Source organism: Poecilia reticulata, linkage group LG17 (assembly GCF_000633615.1).
Source record: "Poecilia reticulata strain Guanapo linkage group LG17, Guppy_female_1.0+MT, whole genome shotgun sequence".
NCBI classification, from domain to species: domain Eukaryota; kingdom Metazoa; phylum Chordata; class Actinopteri; order Cyprinodontiformes; family Poeciliidae; genus Poecilia; species Poecilia reticulata.
The window spans coordinates 24,254,001-24,269,734 of NC_024347.1; the positions used below are offsets into that span (position 1 = coordinate 24,254,001).

The 15,734-nt window shown below is 36.5% G+C and overlaps 2 protein-coding genes across 2 annotated transcripts; both read right to left on the reverse strand.

Annotated features, from left to right (window-relative positions):
- Positions 1 to 4,540, reverse strand: calr3b (calreticulin 3b). The gene is made up of 9 exons (XM_008434438.1): positions 4,330 to 4,540; positions 3,928 to 4,029; positions 3,085 to 3,288; positions 2,473 to 2,567; positions 2,170 to 2,379; positions 1,965 to 2,078; positions 1,527 to 1,670; positions 1,351 to 1,443; positions 1 to 678 (listed from the first exon to the last, which is right to left on the reverse strand). The coding sequence occupies exons 1-9, from the start codon at positions 4,415 to 4,417 to the stop codon at positions 472 to 474; spliced, it is 1,257 nt and encodes a 418-aa protein (XP_008432660.1). The 5' UTR covers positions 4,418 to 4,540; the 3' UTR covers positions 1 to 471.
- A 704-nt stretch (positions 4,541 to 5,244) lies between these two features.
- Positions 5,245 to 14,338, reverse strand: LOC103479781 (excitatory amino acid transporter 1-like). Its single transcript, XM_008434434.2, has 13 exons — positions 14,135 to 14,338; positions 13,866 to 14,060; positions 11,085 to 11,159; positions 10,728 to 10,923; positions 10,496 to 10,633; positions 9,953 to 10,160; positions 9,826 to 9,868; positions 9,673 to 9,742; positions 9,363 to 9,528; positions 8,878 to 9,111; positions 8,609 to 8,803; positions 7,339 to 7,473; positions 5,245 to 7,191 (listed from the first exon to the last, which is right to left on the reverse strand). Exons 4-13 carry the CDS (start codon positions 10,915 to 10,917, stop codon positions 7,029 to 7,031), a joined length of 1,542 nt encoding a protein of 513 aa, XP_008432656.1. The 5' UTR covers positions 10,918 to 10,923; positions 11,085 to 11,159; positions 13,866 to 14,060; positions 14,135 to 14,338; the 3' UTR covers positions 5,245 to 7,028.
- Between the last annotated feature and the right edge of the window lie 1,396 nt (positions 14,339 to 15,734).

The window sequence follows — 15,734 nt, forward strand, 5'->3', positions numbered from 1 at the left end:
TTTTTTTTTGTGATTAGGTTTAAATCTGATTTGTTTCATCTAGAAAAAAAAAGACATGTTGGTGACTTTTGAAGAACTTTTATAGTAACCACCTGAGAACCCTGTCAGAAACCGAGATGGCTCGATCAAGAAAATCAAGAAAAACAGCAGATGTCAGTGCCGACCGAATGTGTCGCTAACAAAATGAGGAATGGAGTTTGTTGGTCAGAAACCACAGAATCATTTCAGCAGTTCAAGGGAACCATGACAAAAAAAAAAAAAAAAAAAAAAAAAAGAAAGACACCAAGTCCCTCAAGACCCACTCACACACACCCCCTCCCCATGTTTTCTACTTCAAACGTTGGGTTGTGTCCTGACCTCAGGGAAAAGGATGCACAGCAGCCACAACAGCCCTGGAATGACGGGACAGTTTCTGGGGAGGGAGGAGCTGAAATTTTTTTTTTTAGATAAATCTGTTTTAGCTACACCGTCTCAAAGCTCATCTTTGGGCTTTGACTCGTCGTCTTCATTTTCTGTAAGAGTCTCGTCCTTTGCATCGTCATCCTCCTCTTCGTCCTCTTCCACCTCGTCGTCATCATCGTCGTCTTCATCGCCCTCAGTGGCTTGCTCTTTGTTCTTCTCCTCTTCCTCTTTTCGTTTCACCTCATCCTGCTCTTGCTTCATTTTCTTCTCCGGTTCCTGAGAAGAAGGTTGCAACAATCAGACAATGCTTCTTGTTGGGTCAAAGGTCACAAATACTTGTTTTTTTAGATTGGTAAGCAGTAGAACAAAATTAATGGTGCAGCTCTGCTTAGGGTATTTATAAACAGTCAAAACGCATAAGACTAGACAAAAGTTTTAATTTTTTAAAAATCTTCACTACTTCCATATTTTAAACTAAAGAATTTTATTTMATCATTTCTGATTGGCCATTACATCTTCATTTAATTTTAACATTCATTTTCATACATCTTATTTAGTCTRTTACCAACATATTATATTTTAGAACTTTTAAAGAGATTTTGATTATTTAAGCATTTTTCTTGTTTTTTCTCCCCAAATATTGCAATTCAGCTACCATATTTCACTATTTTCATCATAATTATTACAAATGGTAAAACTATTCTTTTTTTAAAATTGAATATTTCCCTTAAATTAGATTTTCTTGTTTCATTTTCAAGTACAATAGATAATTTTACTTATTTAGTTTTAAATTTTACTGTCATTTATAATTATTGCTACTCATTAAAAAATAAAATAAAATAAAAAGATTGCGAGGTAAATCTTTCCACTCTAGGATTAATTTGTTAAAATGTATCCAGTCTAAATTTTATTTAATAAACTCTCACATCTCTCAAACTACCATCATACCTTCGTCACGCCCCACGTCTCCTTCCCGATTTCTTCAGCTTCCTTCACGTCGTCGGCGATCACAAAGTTGTCAAAGATCGTACCAGATTTCACCTAAGAGGCAGGCACAAAATGTTACACCGTTCTAGGCATTTTGTTTCTGCAACAACAACTTGGCAACGTAACCGTCTCCTCACCTGCCAAAGGTCAAGGCCAAGAACGCCGATGTTGTCAAACTTGTAGATGGTGGAGTCGGGACTGTAGTCGGGATTGTCAATTTCAGGATGGACCCAGGCTCCCTTGTAGTTGGGGTTGTCGATCTGTTTGGGTTTCCACTCTCCCTGAAGAAAAAAAAACAAACTGTCAAACAAGAACATCAGCATAACATCCGATTAAAGAAAGAAACCAAATCAGGCTTTTGGGGTTTTTTGAGGTCTGAAACTGGTTCACATTTGTTGGAATCAATTGAAAATGAAGGAATTTATGCTTTTAAGCTTAAATGTATTCCCACAAATTTGAAAGCTCTTTTGAAAAAAAAAAACACAGTTCTATATTTAATGGCCAATAAATGGAAAACCGATCCAGTCCAACCTCTGATCCATCTCTATTTGATCGTTTGTGTTAATGCRRCCTACTTTGTACTCTGGGTTGGGGATCATCGGTGGCTCCCATTCTCCATCCATGTCTTCATCCCAGTCTTCAGGCTTCTTAGCATCAGGATCAGGAATGTTTTCAGGTTTATCCCAGTCCTAAAAACAAAACCGAACAATTTAAAGTTTCAAGTAACAATGTAAAGAACATTAAAAAAACAAGGTGGAACAGAGGATTAGGTTTTCTCACCTCGGGTTTTGTGTCATCGGCATCGTCGATCTTGGGGCGGTCATCCCAGTCTTCTGGTTTCTTGGCTTCGGGATCCTTAATTTTCTTGGGAGGCAGGAAGTCCCAGTCTTCCTCCAGACTGCCAGATTCCACCTTCTCGTTGTCGATCTTCACCTCGTAGGTCTGATCTGGGTTCAGGATCAGTGTATACAGGTGGGTCAGCTCATCATCCTGCAAGGACACAAAGAGGAAACGGTTGAGTTTAGCTTCTTGTGCAACACACGATGGCACTGTGGAAGGTATATTTTTAAAACAAAATGTTACCTTGCACTTAATCTCTTTCTTGATCAGGTGATTCTTGCCCTTGTAGTTAAAGATGACGTGGACTTTCTTGGTGCTGTAGCCACAGATGTCAGGGCCTAGATCAAACAAACATGGTTAACATAAGCAACACTTAAAACTATGAGCAGTAAATCTTCATAGCTTACAGAAGATTTACTGTAAGCTARMYATWWCYATTCTAGTTATATCTACCCGTTTACAGAATAAAAAAGCAATAATTCCTATTATTTTTGTTTTATTGCTGAAGTATTTCTTATTATATCATACATTTTTCTTTCTCTATATATTTTTGTAATTTAAGCCAACATTAACAAATGTTACCACTAATGTATTCCTTTTTCTACCATTAATCTTTATGAATAACATAATAGTAGATTTTATTCATAATGTCCTTTACATTTTGAGATTTTAAAGGGCTTTAAAGAAATGCTTATTAATTTATACTACTATYATAATATTACTAATATGCACATTTTATCACAATTTTTCCTTGTTTACTCTTCACTTTACTCTATTTTAATTACTGCCATTTTTATATGATATATTCCTACTTTTATTGTTATTTTAATACGCATTTTCTTTTTTCTTTTTTACCAAACATGATGTAGTATGAGGATTCCCCGTGCAATTCGGTCTGCTCCAAGTCAGCGGGGAAGACCTTCACGTAGCCGCCACCGCAGTCGATCTTCTGCTCATGCTTGACCGTAAACTGAATGACCAAAGGCTTCCCCTCGTTGCTGAACGGGTCGAAGCTGGCAGAGACGGCGTAGAAGCGGGCGTCTTGGCTCGTCTGCAGACCTGAAATGGAAAAAAATATACATTTCAGTAGTTCAAAAAACCCCGATTTSTATTAATTATAGTTAAAATGATGTTTCAATTGATAGATTGCTTCTGCACACAACCTCTCTTAAAATAGCTTATTTGCTAATGCATGTTTGTGKAAAGTTTCAGGCATTACAATTCATAATTTAAAGTAAATACACCCTCAATGTCCTATTTACTATTTAAATGTAAATCTGCCACTCTGCTACAGCAGCAAATATAATATATAAACTAAATTTTTGCAAATCAATTAAACATTTATTACAACCAAGAAAAAGCCTTCATTTATCAAAGATTATTTGCAACGTTTATTCTTTGAAATCCTATACTTAAGTTGAGCTTGGTGACATCATAAAGGTCATTTTAAATGCTAATTTGTTTTGACATGCAACTCTACTGGACAATTTACATTTTAATGGTACRATAAGGACTAAAAAATAAACCTGTTGAAGAATAAGGATGTAGAAGACAAGTTTCTCTTTCACTTTAAAAGAAAAAACCAAAAGTGGAACAGTCATGTTATAAGCCCTGAAGCATATGTCATTAACATGAGCCCTTATATGTGTGGCAGTATTAACCAATAAACATCTGTTTGGGCTAAATAATGTGAATTACCTTTGTCTTTTTCAGCATCTCCATAGAAGTTTCCAGCAGTCAGTTTCCACTCTCCATAGTCAGACTTRTGCTTGGAGTTCACCCAGCGACTTCTCCATTCATCTGTCCGAAGAAGAAGAAGCAGCAATTTGACCGTTAATGACTTTCTAGAAACATCAAATTCAAGCCCTGATTCTTAACTCTAGTATTCAGTTGCACTGTAATTATTACCAGTTAGTTTCAGAACATGTGGGCGTCGAAAAACATCACATTTGTAAGATTTGCGAGCTAAAAAGGAAATTTAGCTAACACAAATGACCATTAATCACATCACTAAAACAGATTAGTAACCTATYACCCCGAATGATAGATGTCACAACTGTGTCGTAAATTTAAAATAACCTGGGTCAGAGTGAGACTTACCACCGTCCAGAAACTCCTCCCGAAAATAAACCTTGGCGTGAGCGCAGTAGACTGCAAATATTACCACAACTAAACCTGAAAGCTGCATTTTTCTCCTTTCAGCTGCACGTCCCGCTACTCACAGAGGCACCTCTGGGCTAAACAGCAAGTAGTTTGTGGAAGAAGGAAGAGAAGGGAATATTTTAGAGTGGCTACGGCGAACAGATGGCTACCTCTGATTGGACAGCGGGTTGGTGTGTCTGGACCAATCACRGTGGACCACGAAAACACAGGAACACAGTGTCGAATGAAGCTAGATCAGCTGACCGTTTTATGTTCTGTTGCCATAATGGGAATTATCCAGTAGGGGGTGCTAAACGAGACCCCGTGTGCCAGTCTGTTTTGGATGCATGTCACATTTTGCATATCAGGTCAGGCACTTCCTACGTTAAACAATGACTTTTTCACTATTGTTATTAGAATTAACTCTACCCTTTCTCTCTCTCTCTCTCTCTCTCTCTCTCTCTCTCTCTCTCTCTCTCTCTCTCTCTGTCTCTTCTTTCCTTTTAAAAGATTTCAAAACGATTTCAGATTTTCCCGTTTAATACAGCTAGTTATACTCAAAATAAATTAGCTTTTCGTTTCTTGTGGTTTAATTTAAATTCAGCTAAAAAGATAAGATACGACAAGATACTTAATTTAGTATATCAACAATGATACTTCTATGAAGGAACAAACTGTTTCATCCAAATTTGTATTAATTTTAGGACAAATTTAACAAATTTACCACATAAATGCACACCTTATCTTATCTTTTTTTTGTCTAGTTTCTATTGTGCAATGAGGCCAACCTTATCTACTCTGTCAGTAAACACCAGGCTAATATTTTTCATGTTCTATTGCTGTATTAAAGATTACCCAGTGGAGGGCGCCATATTCATCAACAAGATTACAATCTTTTAATGCCATAGTGAAAATAATCCACAAGATGGTGCCAGTATCACCTAAACAAAAAGTTTGGTCCGCTCACTAAATTCTGAGACAAACTCTTCACTTTAAACATCAAAAATGTGGACAGAATAAACTTCACAACAGTCCACTGTAGCAACCAGCAGTGCAGAAGATTACAACCTTTGTGCCTGTAAAATATAATAAAATATAATCACTGTTGTTTTTCACACATCATGACACCAATAAACAACATATGCTGGTTTTAGCAAAGGAAAAATATGAAAGAAATTGGGTCGTCTTTTTTAATTGAGGTTGTGAATACAACAAGTGGTGATATATGGCAACTAACAAAATCCAGAGATGTTCTAAAATCAATCCAAAAATCAGGCTTGGCAGTTGATCAACAAAGGTATACAAAGGTCTTTGAAATGAAGCTATCTTCTTCCTTGATATCATTAAACAGGGAAAGGCATCACCAAAAAGTTCTGGCAATTATTTTGRCAATATATATAAAAAAGAAATCTTGAACAACAATATTTAAGATTAGTGGGACAGAAAGCCTAGAGGTTAAYCACTTTAATTTTTCTGTGAAACCACTTCAMAGGTTTTAAAGAGAAGAGTAAATTTACTGCATCTGATTCCATTTGACTTGAAAGCAAGTCCCTAATTAAACTACATGTCATCATTTTGTTGAAAAAAAAATATTACTAAGAACAAAGAAGGARCCGTATTACTACACCAGTACATTCCCTTCRTGCTACAACACTTTCATACTCTACAAGATGGTAGAGTATGCATAAAAACTAAAGTCAGCGTGTTTGGAATAGCTTTCTGATGKGCCCATTTGCTACCTTGTSGTAGTAGGGGAATGCCACAGGGATCACTTTTGGGGTCACTGCTGTTCAGTTTGTAGAAATTATAATAGATGGTTTGTGTGAGCAAGGTAAGTTAATCATATACACAACACAAATATTGTTTAAATCACCATGTCTCATGCTGAAAGATGGTTGCAATGGATTGTAAAGTTACATGGTTGTTTACACTCCCAGCCTTCAGAGTAAACAACCACTTTAGGTAAATATGTTGGAGATATTTACCTGAAGTCTGTAAAGTTAAGGTGTGGCTCAAGCAAAATTCAAAACCCTACTATATTCAAATACCAAATGTTTGTGAATAGAGACAAACATTCAATGTGATGTGTGATATTAAAACAAGGAGCAGGAAGGTAAGCTTTCTAGTGTTAACACAACTCTATTTATGTTGAAGCTCTGTTGGTCATTGTATTTCTCCTTAACTAGGCAGACTAAAACCAAAAGTCAACAAACCGAAATAACAAGCCACAAAGTAAACACCTGTATTGGTTTAGCCATAGAATCAGTCTGGTGGGGAAAAAACCTTTGTAGGATGATCAARATGTTATGTAGGATGAAGGCAAGGAGTAATGTCATTTGGAGGGAACTTTTAGTGAGTTTGGCTGCTTCAATATACTGAAAGAATATTGTTGAAGTTTAGGATGCCTTTTGAATGACTTGAAGTTGCTTAGTAGTTTTTATTTTAGCCTGAAAACCTTTGAGATCCCCCAGTGCAATCTATTGAGTCTTACAAGAAGAGTKATYTCTGTGTTTCCCTCTGGAGTTTYTCTGCCACAAACCATAAGATACAAAAAGAAACTAAATGGCCTCGTCTCTGTATTCTGTCAATGCAATTTTGTAATTTTGTATCTCATTATGTTACTCTACATAGGAAGGGTTTTTCTTGTTTCAGGCAACTCATTCCATTTTGGTGCTGATGCTCTTGGAGGGTGGATTTTCTTCCAACACCAGATTTGTTTCTGTAGGACTGGATGTCTGTAGTTCATGTCTGGAGAGATGCTGCACCACTCCRACACCAATGCAGTCACCAAGTACATTGGTGGCAGTCCTTAAACGATCCCTATCAACACAAAGACAGTAACATCTGAGAGGTTAGGAACTATTTTCCAGCTCATAACTTCAGATTTTCTTGTGTTTTATCTCATGTTTTTGTATTCCATTGTGCAGATGTCTCCATTTTTACCTAACACCCTAAAGTTATACTTACAAAATCCAGTCGACCATGAGGAGCAGTGATATGTCTTCAGTGGGCAGTCCTGTCGAGCTCAACACAATCAGCATGGTTACCATGCCAGCCTGTGGGATACCAGGTGCCCCCGTGCTTGCTGCTGTGACAACCAAACTGAACAAAATAAAGCAGTGTAAGAGCTACACTGAATAAATCAACCTCACTTTAATTCACTCAGGAATTTAGTTTTCTTTAAGTTATGCTTCTAACCCTGTTAAAWATCTTATCTGGAAATGTGTGAAAKKATTYATTTTAACAATACTAAAGATGTGAAGTTTGTCAAAATTTGTTTATTCTTTGAATTTATTTTGTTTAGTCAATAAGTTGTTTCTCCTGACATTTATTGGTGTTTTAAGTTCTGTTATTCTGCTCTTGGCAGTTGGTGCTTACTGACACCAACTGCCTAGAGCAGTTTGTAAGTTGGTGGTACCAAACTGCCTAGAGCAGTTTGGTACCACCAGTTTGGCACCAAGGGCAGTTATGACTGACCACCAGTTTGGCAGTTACTGGTGGTGCCAAACTGCCAAGGGCAGTTACTAACCACCAGTAACTGACAGCTTCTCTCCCCTTTTCTGTTACTGTCAGTAACTGTGGTATGCATTAGGATAAGCTCTGTGTTGTTGTTCTGTGGTATGCATTAGGATAAGCTCTGTGTTGTTGTTTTTTTTTTAAACAAATATTATGTTTTAACATGTATTTTTAGACAAGTTTAATCATATATAATGTTTCATGAGTAATTTTGATATGTTTTCTGTAAGTTTCTAACTGTTATCATTGGTAATGTTGTCCATTTGAGCTATTTTATAAATGGTCACTCCTGCTAACTGCTATTAACTGCTGCCAAATGGAGCTAATGCTTTGTAGTTTGTCTAGGGTTATTTATTATATTTTATTTAAAATATAGGGGTAGAAGCTGCTGGACTGATGTTAACCACCAACTCAATTTCCTCTTTTGCTAGAATAACTACAATAAACCCGAATGTGTCTGTCGTGAAGTCAACCTGAGACAAACATAGAAGGGTTACAAATGACTATCTAAAACTTGAGGCGTAAATTATGGGGAAGTAATTATGGGAATGCAAAACAAGTGAATTCTTATTTACAAATGGCAGTTGTTTCGTGTAGATTTGGCATGAATTTAGGAGATTGTCTAGTGAATGACACCACATATTACTCAGTTTACTRCTTTCTGTTGATGTATGATTGCTTTTGCATGGCACTGCAGGTAAACAAATTCCCTTCAAAGTACCTGAGGACAATAATTTGTCCAAAGTTGAAGTCCATGTCATTGACCTGGGCTATGAATAAAGCTGCCACTGCTTCATAGAGGGCAGAACCGTCCATGTTCATAGTGGCACCTACAGGCAGCATGAAGCGCGTCACCTGTTTGTCCATCTTCAGGTTTTCCTCCATACAACGAAGAGTAACAGGCAAGGTTGCCGAACTATTAAAAAGCAAATGAGATATAAAGTTATRCTTTGAAGTCATTCATTTTTGATTGTTTGCATTATTTTTAACCTGGATGAAGTCCCAAAGGCCGTGCTGAGAGCCTGGAGGATTCCTCCATAAAACCTCAAGGGATTCTTCCTTGTGACGATAACGTAGATGAGCGGCAGCGTGACGCAGCCGTGGATGATCAGCCCAGTGACCACAGTGAGAGTGTACATGCCAACATCACGRCCTATTTCTGCTGCGTCCGTCATTTTAACAACCTGCCCAGCCAGCAGGAAGATGATTCCCACYGGAGAATACCTGTTATGAAGAGAGGTGTAATTAAAATGGAGATGCAATTACTTTTCCAAACAGTAGATGGAGCCACAGAAAAATTCTTAAAAAGTAAGCATATTTCCACCAAATCATACAGGCTAGCAATTTTAGCTGTTTGAGTCAATTTAAGTTTGATAGGAAGATACAAAGATAGTTCAAAATTAGGTAAAAGTTTAATTGAAACAAATAAATACTGAAACAGTTCAACCGGTTCATCAATAGTCTTCCCTTCTTACCAAATAACTATGCTCACAAGACGCATAATGGCTTTATTCATGCAGTTGAATAAATCCCTCAGAGGTTTCCCCTCGGACCCCATRCTGCTCAGGATGAGGCCAAAGGCGATGGAGAACACCAACAGACCCACAACATTGATGCCGTCTGAGGTTCCTGCTATTGGTGCTAAACAGCAGATAAAACAATCCAAATAATCAACGCAATCAAAAAGTAACAATACATATAATAACAACAAGGGCAACAGCAGAATAAGAAGAATATGGCAGGACAAAATCATAACAATCACAGATTCATAGCAACAGGACTCACTGTTTGTTGATATATTTGTGGCTCCTATTGGATTTCCTGATGAATTACTGCTGGGATTAACTGTTAAATACTATGTAAAGAACATAGCATCAAAGTATTAGTACTTTACAATTGTTTAATTGTGAAAAAAACAAAACAATTGCACCAGCTTACTTTTCTGAAACAAGCTTCCACCAGATTTGAGGGAAACATGTTTCTATAAAATACATAATCATAGAATCATTCTTTATTTAAAATATAAAGTGACAAAAATGCATCTCCACATGACTTTTGTGCATACCTGATCAGATCAAGGAAAGCATCCAAACTGTGCACATCCTCTGTTTTAGCCGGAGACGACTCGGATGCGTGCCTGGATGATTTTCCCGGCTTGATGAAAACCGCCAGGAAAATGCCAGTGAACGTAGCAACAACAGTGGTTACCAAGTAGTAGATGATGATCCGAAGCCCAATTTTTCCAAAATCTTTTCTGTCAACATTTGAGATGCCTGAAATTTAAAGCGGRAAAGTGGGTAAGACATTTTTGTCATTCTTTATAGATCATCAAATGTTTATTTCAGACAAAAATGACCAGAGATGATACAAAAAATATATGAGTTATTACTGGTCCAATCTTCTTCACAGAACTGATTTATTTCGGCCATGTTGGTGAATTTTAAAACTTTAGCTGCTTGTTGAATATTCAGACCAGGGTAACGTCTGGTGAAATTGAACTGAAAAGCTAATTGATGATTTTACATGTAAGATAAACATAAAATCAATGTGACTTTATTAGTCAAACTGTTTGTTATAGCCAAACTAAAAGCCAAAAAGTTTATCTYACCTGCAATTATACTTGAAACGACAAGAGGAAGCACCATCATCTTCAGCATTCTCAGCAGCAGCTCTCCAGGAAAAGTTAAATATGTTATTTCTCTCTCAGACATGTTAATGTATCGCAGAGCAAAGCCCAGTCCAATCCCTTAGAGACACAGATATATATATACAGTTTTCCATCAAAGAAAAAGTTTAAAGACGTTAAGAGAAAATACAACATAAAACTGATGACTTCTTACCGAGAGCAACAGCAGCCATTGTGAGAATGAGGAAGGCATTCCTCTTGAGGAAAATCCAAATATTAAATCCATCCCTAATTGATTCTACTTCATCTAAAGGCTGAGAACATCTTTCATTTTTCTCATTATCTTCAGGTCTAGCAACCTCCACCAACTCTACCTCCGACATGTTCTCAGAGTTTGGAAGCATTGATATCTACATTATCGCAGAAACATGGAGAAAAGGAATGATGAACAGTTTTGCCTGGTGCTTCAATGAATAAATCACTGTTCAAAAGCTAAAACATAATGAGTTGCAGTTTAAAACAAGATATTTACATTTTCCTCCAAGTGAGGAAAAAGGCTGAACAGTCTTACCAGCTTGAGTTTAGAAATCCTTGATAAAATGAAGCTTTCTTGGACTGAAGAAGTGATTCAGCTTGACTTGTGTATCTAATTTTGAGAAAAAAAGAAAACAGTCTGTTCCAACTCTGCTGTTACAGTCTAATGAATGTTAGTGCCATGGAGGTAATAGTGAAAGACATATATTCAAAGAGAACCGCCTTACTCCCTACTCAGCACAGTTAACGCTAAAAACCACAAATATGTCTAAGAAGGAAAAAATACTTGCATTCTTTGAATTTTATTACACTGTAAAGACTTGGTACACGATTACATTTTAACAGTGACAGGTTGAAAGTCCATTTGTTTTGTTCTTGGACATATTTCACAGAACAAGTTTTACGTTAACAGAGGTCTGATTTGTACTGTACTTTGTGGAAGAACTTTTTCTACAGATTGTTATCTTACTACAAACCTCAATGTATTTTGTTAAGCAAAGTTGYTTCATGAAACATGATTGTATCAGTTTCTCCTCTGCATTTGAATCCTCCTCTACAAAAAGGCTTATCTTTTTATGGTAAAGGTGATAATTTTGTGGTGCAGCTGTTAAACYGATAGGTTTTGGGTTATTTTATAACTTTTGTTGACATTTTTTTAAATATAGTGTTTGCAGATTCACTCAGCTCAGTTTTTGTTTGTTAGCATTTTTGATTACAGCTAAAGCCAACACGTGAATTTTAAACATGTTGATGAAAGCCTTTTATTTTCATTGTTAACCTTTCGTCCACTTCTACCCATTGTAATTYTTTTCTCTGGTTCAGCAAAGAATTGGTTTCTCATTTAGTTAGTCGATCATTAATGTCAGTTTACCCTGTACATTGGCGAGGATCAGGAGGTTAGAGTAGAGACGCCGGTCTTTTGAAAAAATAAAAAATAAATAAAAACAACCTTTTCATTTTCACGCATCTGATTTGGACATCTCCCCCTCCACAGCTCCCTCAAGAAAAGAAAAGACTTAGAAGTATTAGTTTTGTGGGAGAAGGTTTTTACTTTTGGTTTTAATTTTTCTGTCATAAAACCATCAGAGGCATAAGCAAAACAATAACATCAAAAGCAAAATAAAACCTTCTCTCCAACAGATTTGTCCTTTTTTTACTTAACACACATATTTTCAAATCTCATGATTTTAATTCCAACAGAAGCTCATCACTTGGATTTCTTCCATTTTGGTAATTAGGCTCTTGGAGATGGGTGTGTTGCTGCAAGACTGGATTTCTGCAGTTCGTGTCTGGACAGATGCTGCACCACAACAACACCGATGCAGTCCCCCAGCACGTTGGTGGCAGTTCGTATGCGGTCCCTGTCAAGATGAAATCTGGAGTTAGAAATGCAGCCCAGAGCCATGAGTCTGCTGCTGTTTCTCATAGCATTTTTAGTTATTTTAACCGTAAGACGTTTTCTTCTTTGGAGTATGTATTTATTTTATTTAATAATTACATTTTCAAGCTAACAGCTGCATGAACTGGTGTACTTACACAATCCAGTCGACCATGAGGAGCAGGAATACGTCTTCAGTAGGCAGCCCAGTCGAGCTAAATACCAGCTGACCCAGTGCTTACTGCTGTCACAATCAAACTGAATCAAGTGAAAACATTTAATAAGTAAAAGTTACTCATATAGTTTGGTCACCACTTCCAACATGACAAAATCATTGTACACTAAAAAAGCAACAGAAAAGTGAAAGGAAAGTTATTAATGTGTCTTACTATTAATTGGAAAGCTTGCATGTATTTTGATAATTTAATTTGTCTTTGACACTCCACACACCTGGAATAAACCTTTATGACTGCTAACTAGAATTGTCTGTATCTAAAGCCCAGGATATCATCAAACTGAGAATTGCAGTCAAAACTTAAAAATTCAGGTGAATCTGACTGAGCCACAGCTATTTTGCAAGAACTGTTGGGCAAAAACATCTGTCAAAACCAAAGTCCAAACTAATTAAAGTGAAACGTGGTTTTATAAAAAGGGAGCTTTTTCTACATGCAGGATCCATTTTAATGTTTTTCTTGTCACTAAAAGGTGATATATTATGCTTCCTTGAACAGTCACAGGATAGCTAACCTGTGACACAGGTTAGCTATCCTAACCTGTGTCACAGGTTAGGATAGCTCTATGGTCTATACAAAACATGTTCATTACATTTTTTTGCACAAAATCATTCTTAAATAATGAGATTTTAGTCTGCTCAGTTCTGCCTATTGTGAGGTATTTTTAGAATGAGATGTTTTAGGGMTTTTAAATCCCAATAAGTTGCTKCTGGCCAYGTTCCCCAATTCAACATTTACAYATGAAAACAACTGCAAACAGATGAGCAATTATACAAYTGTACATGTTTGAAAAGCAGAAGTAGAGCCTCATGTACAACCAACAAAAAGCAAGGGTTTTTCTGGATGATAAACAAAAAAACACATCTTTTCCAGCAGGCATTGCACAGCGCATCCAGTGGTAAAACCAACTGACCAAATGTGCTGGAGCTCTGCTTGTTTTGCTAGGTRATGGGCTGGGCTTCACTGGGGGTTGCTAGGTAATGGGCAGTGCCTGCTGATTTGTGACATGACAGCTCATTTTCCAGATACCAAAAAACATGAACTTATTGCCTCTCCAAGTATAAAAATTTCAAAATGTGAGTTTTGCAAAATTGGTCCCCTTTAAAGTTTCAATAAAACATATTGAAGTTTTTGGTTGAARTGTGAAAAAAGTGGAAGGGGAATAAATACTTGTGCAAGGGTTTGAAAGTAAACAAAAAAAATGTACCTGAGGACAATAATCTGTCCAAGATTGAAGTCCATRTCRTTGACCTGGGCTATGAATAAAGCTGCCACTGCTTCATAGAGGGCRRMACCGTCCATGTTCATAGTGGCACCTACAGGCAGCATGAAGCGCGTCACCTGTTTGTCCATCTTCAGGTTTTCCTCCATACAACGAAGAGTAACAGGCAAGGTTGCCGAACTATTAAAAAGCAAATGAGATATAAAGTTATGCTTTGAAGTCATTCATTTTTGATTGTTTGCATTATTTTTAACCTGGATGAAGTCCCAAAGGCCGTGCTGAGAGCCTGGAGGATTCCTCCATAAAACCTCAAGGGATTCTTCCTTGTGACGATAACGTAGATGAGCGGCAGCGTGACGCAGCCGTGGATGATCAGCCCAGTGACCACAGTGAGAGTGTACATGCCAACATCACGACCTATTTCTGCTGCGTCCGTCATTTTAACAACCTGCCCAGCCAGCAGGAATACCTGTTATGAAGAGAGGTGTAATTAAAATGGAGATGCAATGTCAAATACTTACCAGAAGATGGAGCCAAAAAGAAATATTCAAGCTTATGGGAGACKATAAGTATTTTGTATTTTTTCCAGTTAATCACATTATTGATGAATGCCTTATGTCATGCAATCTTAAAGTAAAGTTTATTAGGAAGATATACTGAAAACAATGATCAAACAACATTATAGAAATATCAGAAACTCAAGTATATAAAACAAAAACAGATWAGTCATCAAGTTTAAATGAGTCTTCCCTTCTTACCAGATAACTATGCTAACAAGAYGCATGATGGTTTTATTCATGCAGTTGAATAAATCCCTCAGAGGTTCCTCTCTGACCTCATACTGCTCAGGACGAGGCCAAAGGCGACGGAGAACACCAACAGACCCACAACATTGATGCCGTCTGAAAGCAAAAGTATTGTTGAAATATTTATGTACAGTAGAATTACAAGAATYACAGCAACATAATGATTGTAATTAAAACTTTGTAAACAAACTCACACATTTAGGTTAAAAATCTAAAACTAAAARTAAGTATTAAGAGTGGAATAAACTAGAAAAAAGTTAGCACTTAAAAAAACTGAAAGAAGAAAAAGACAGGAGTGGGAACTATCTCCCAGAATGCTTAGCGGCATGTTTTTGTATCCTGAGATGGAAGTGTGTTAGATTGATCTGAMKCTTGTCCGTTATTAAGGTGAATGTTTATTTTAAACTTTGAGGATAATGTTCTATTCACACTGAATGTTTTTTAACTGAATTCATTGAGATGTTCAATAAAATTCATTGTCCGATCAGAAAATGTATTCATTTAAAATTTAAAACAAGAATTTAAATTATTCTAAACTATAATAAGTTGCTTGTACTTGACATTGTAAGTAAARATAATAGAGAAATGTGGCTCTTTAACGAGGTGAGGGCAGGTTTTTTTTCCTCTTTTTTGAAAACAATTATTTGATTTAAATTGCAGCATTGAGTTAAAACTCACAATTCAAGATTTATTAACTGAAAAAACAATGTTTAGACAACTTGTTTCTTGTTGTTRAATCAACTTCATGAACTTTAATTTCTGAGTTAAGACCAAAACAATTTTCTTGTCGACTTAAATTGCATTTTCAAGGCAGAATAAGGACTTTCATTTTCAAGTTAAACCACCTTCTAATATTTTACAGTGCAGTGTAGTCATATACCTTAACTCTTTAAGTTTGGTCTTGTTAAAAACTGTGACAAAGTGGTTCAGTTTGTGTTCACCACTTGTCCCTTATTCTTTCTCATTCACTTATTTTTATATTTGGTTATAATAATTAATTCAAACATTGCCATTTTGCTTCACTTACTATCCCGGGTTTGTTTGTGTT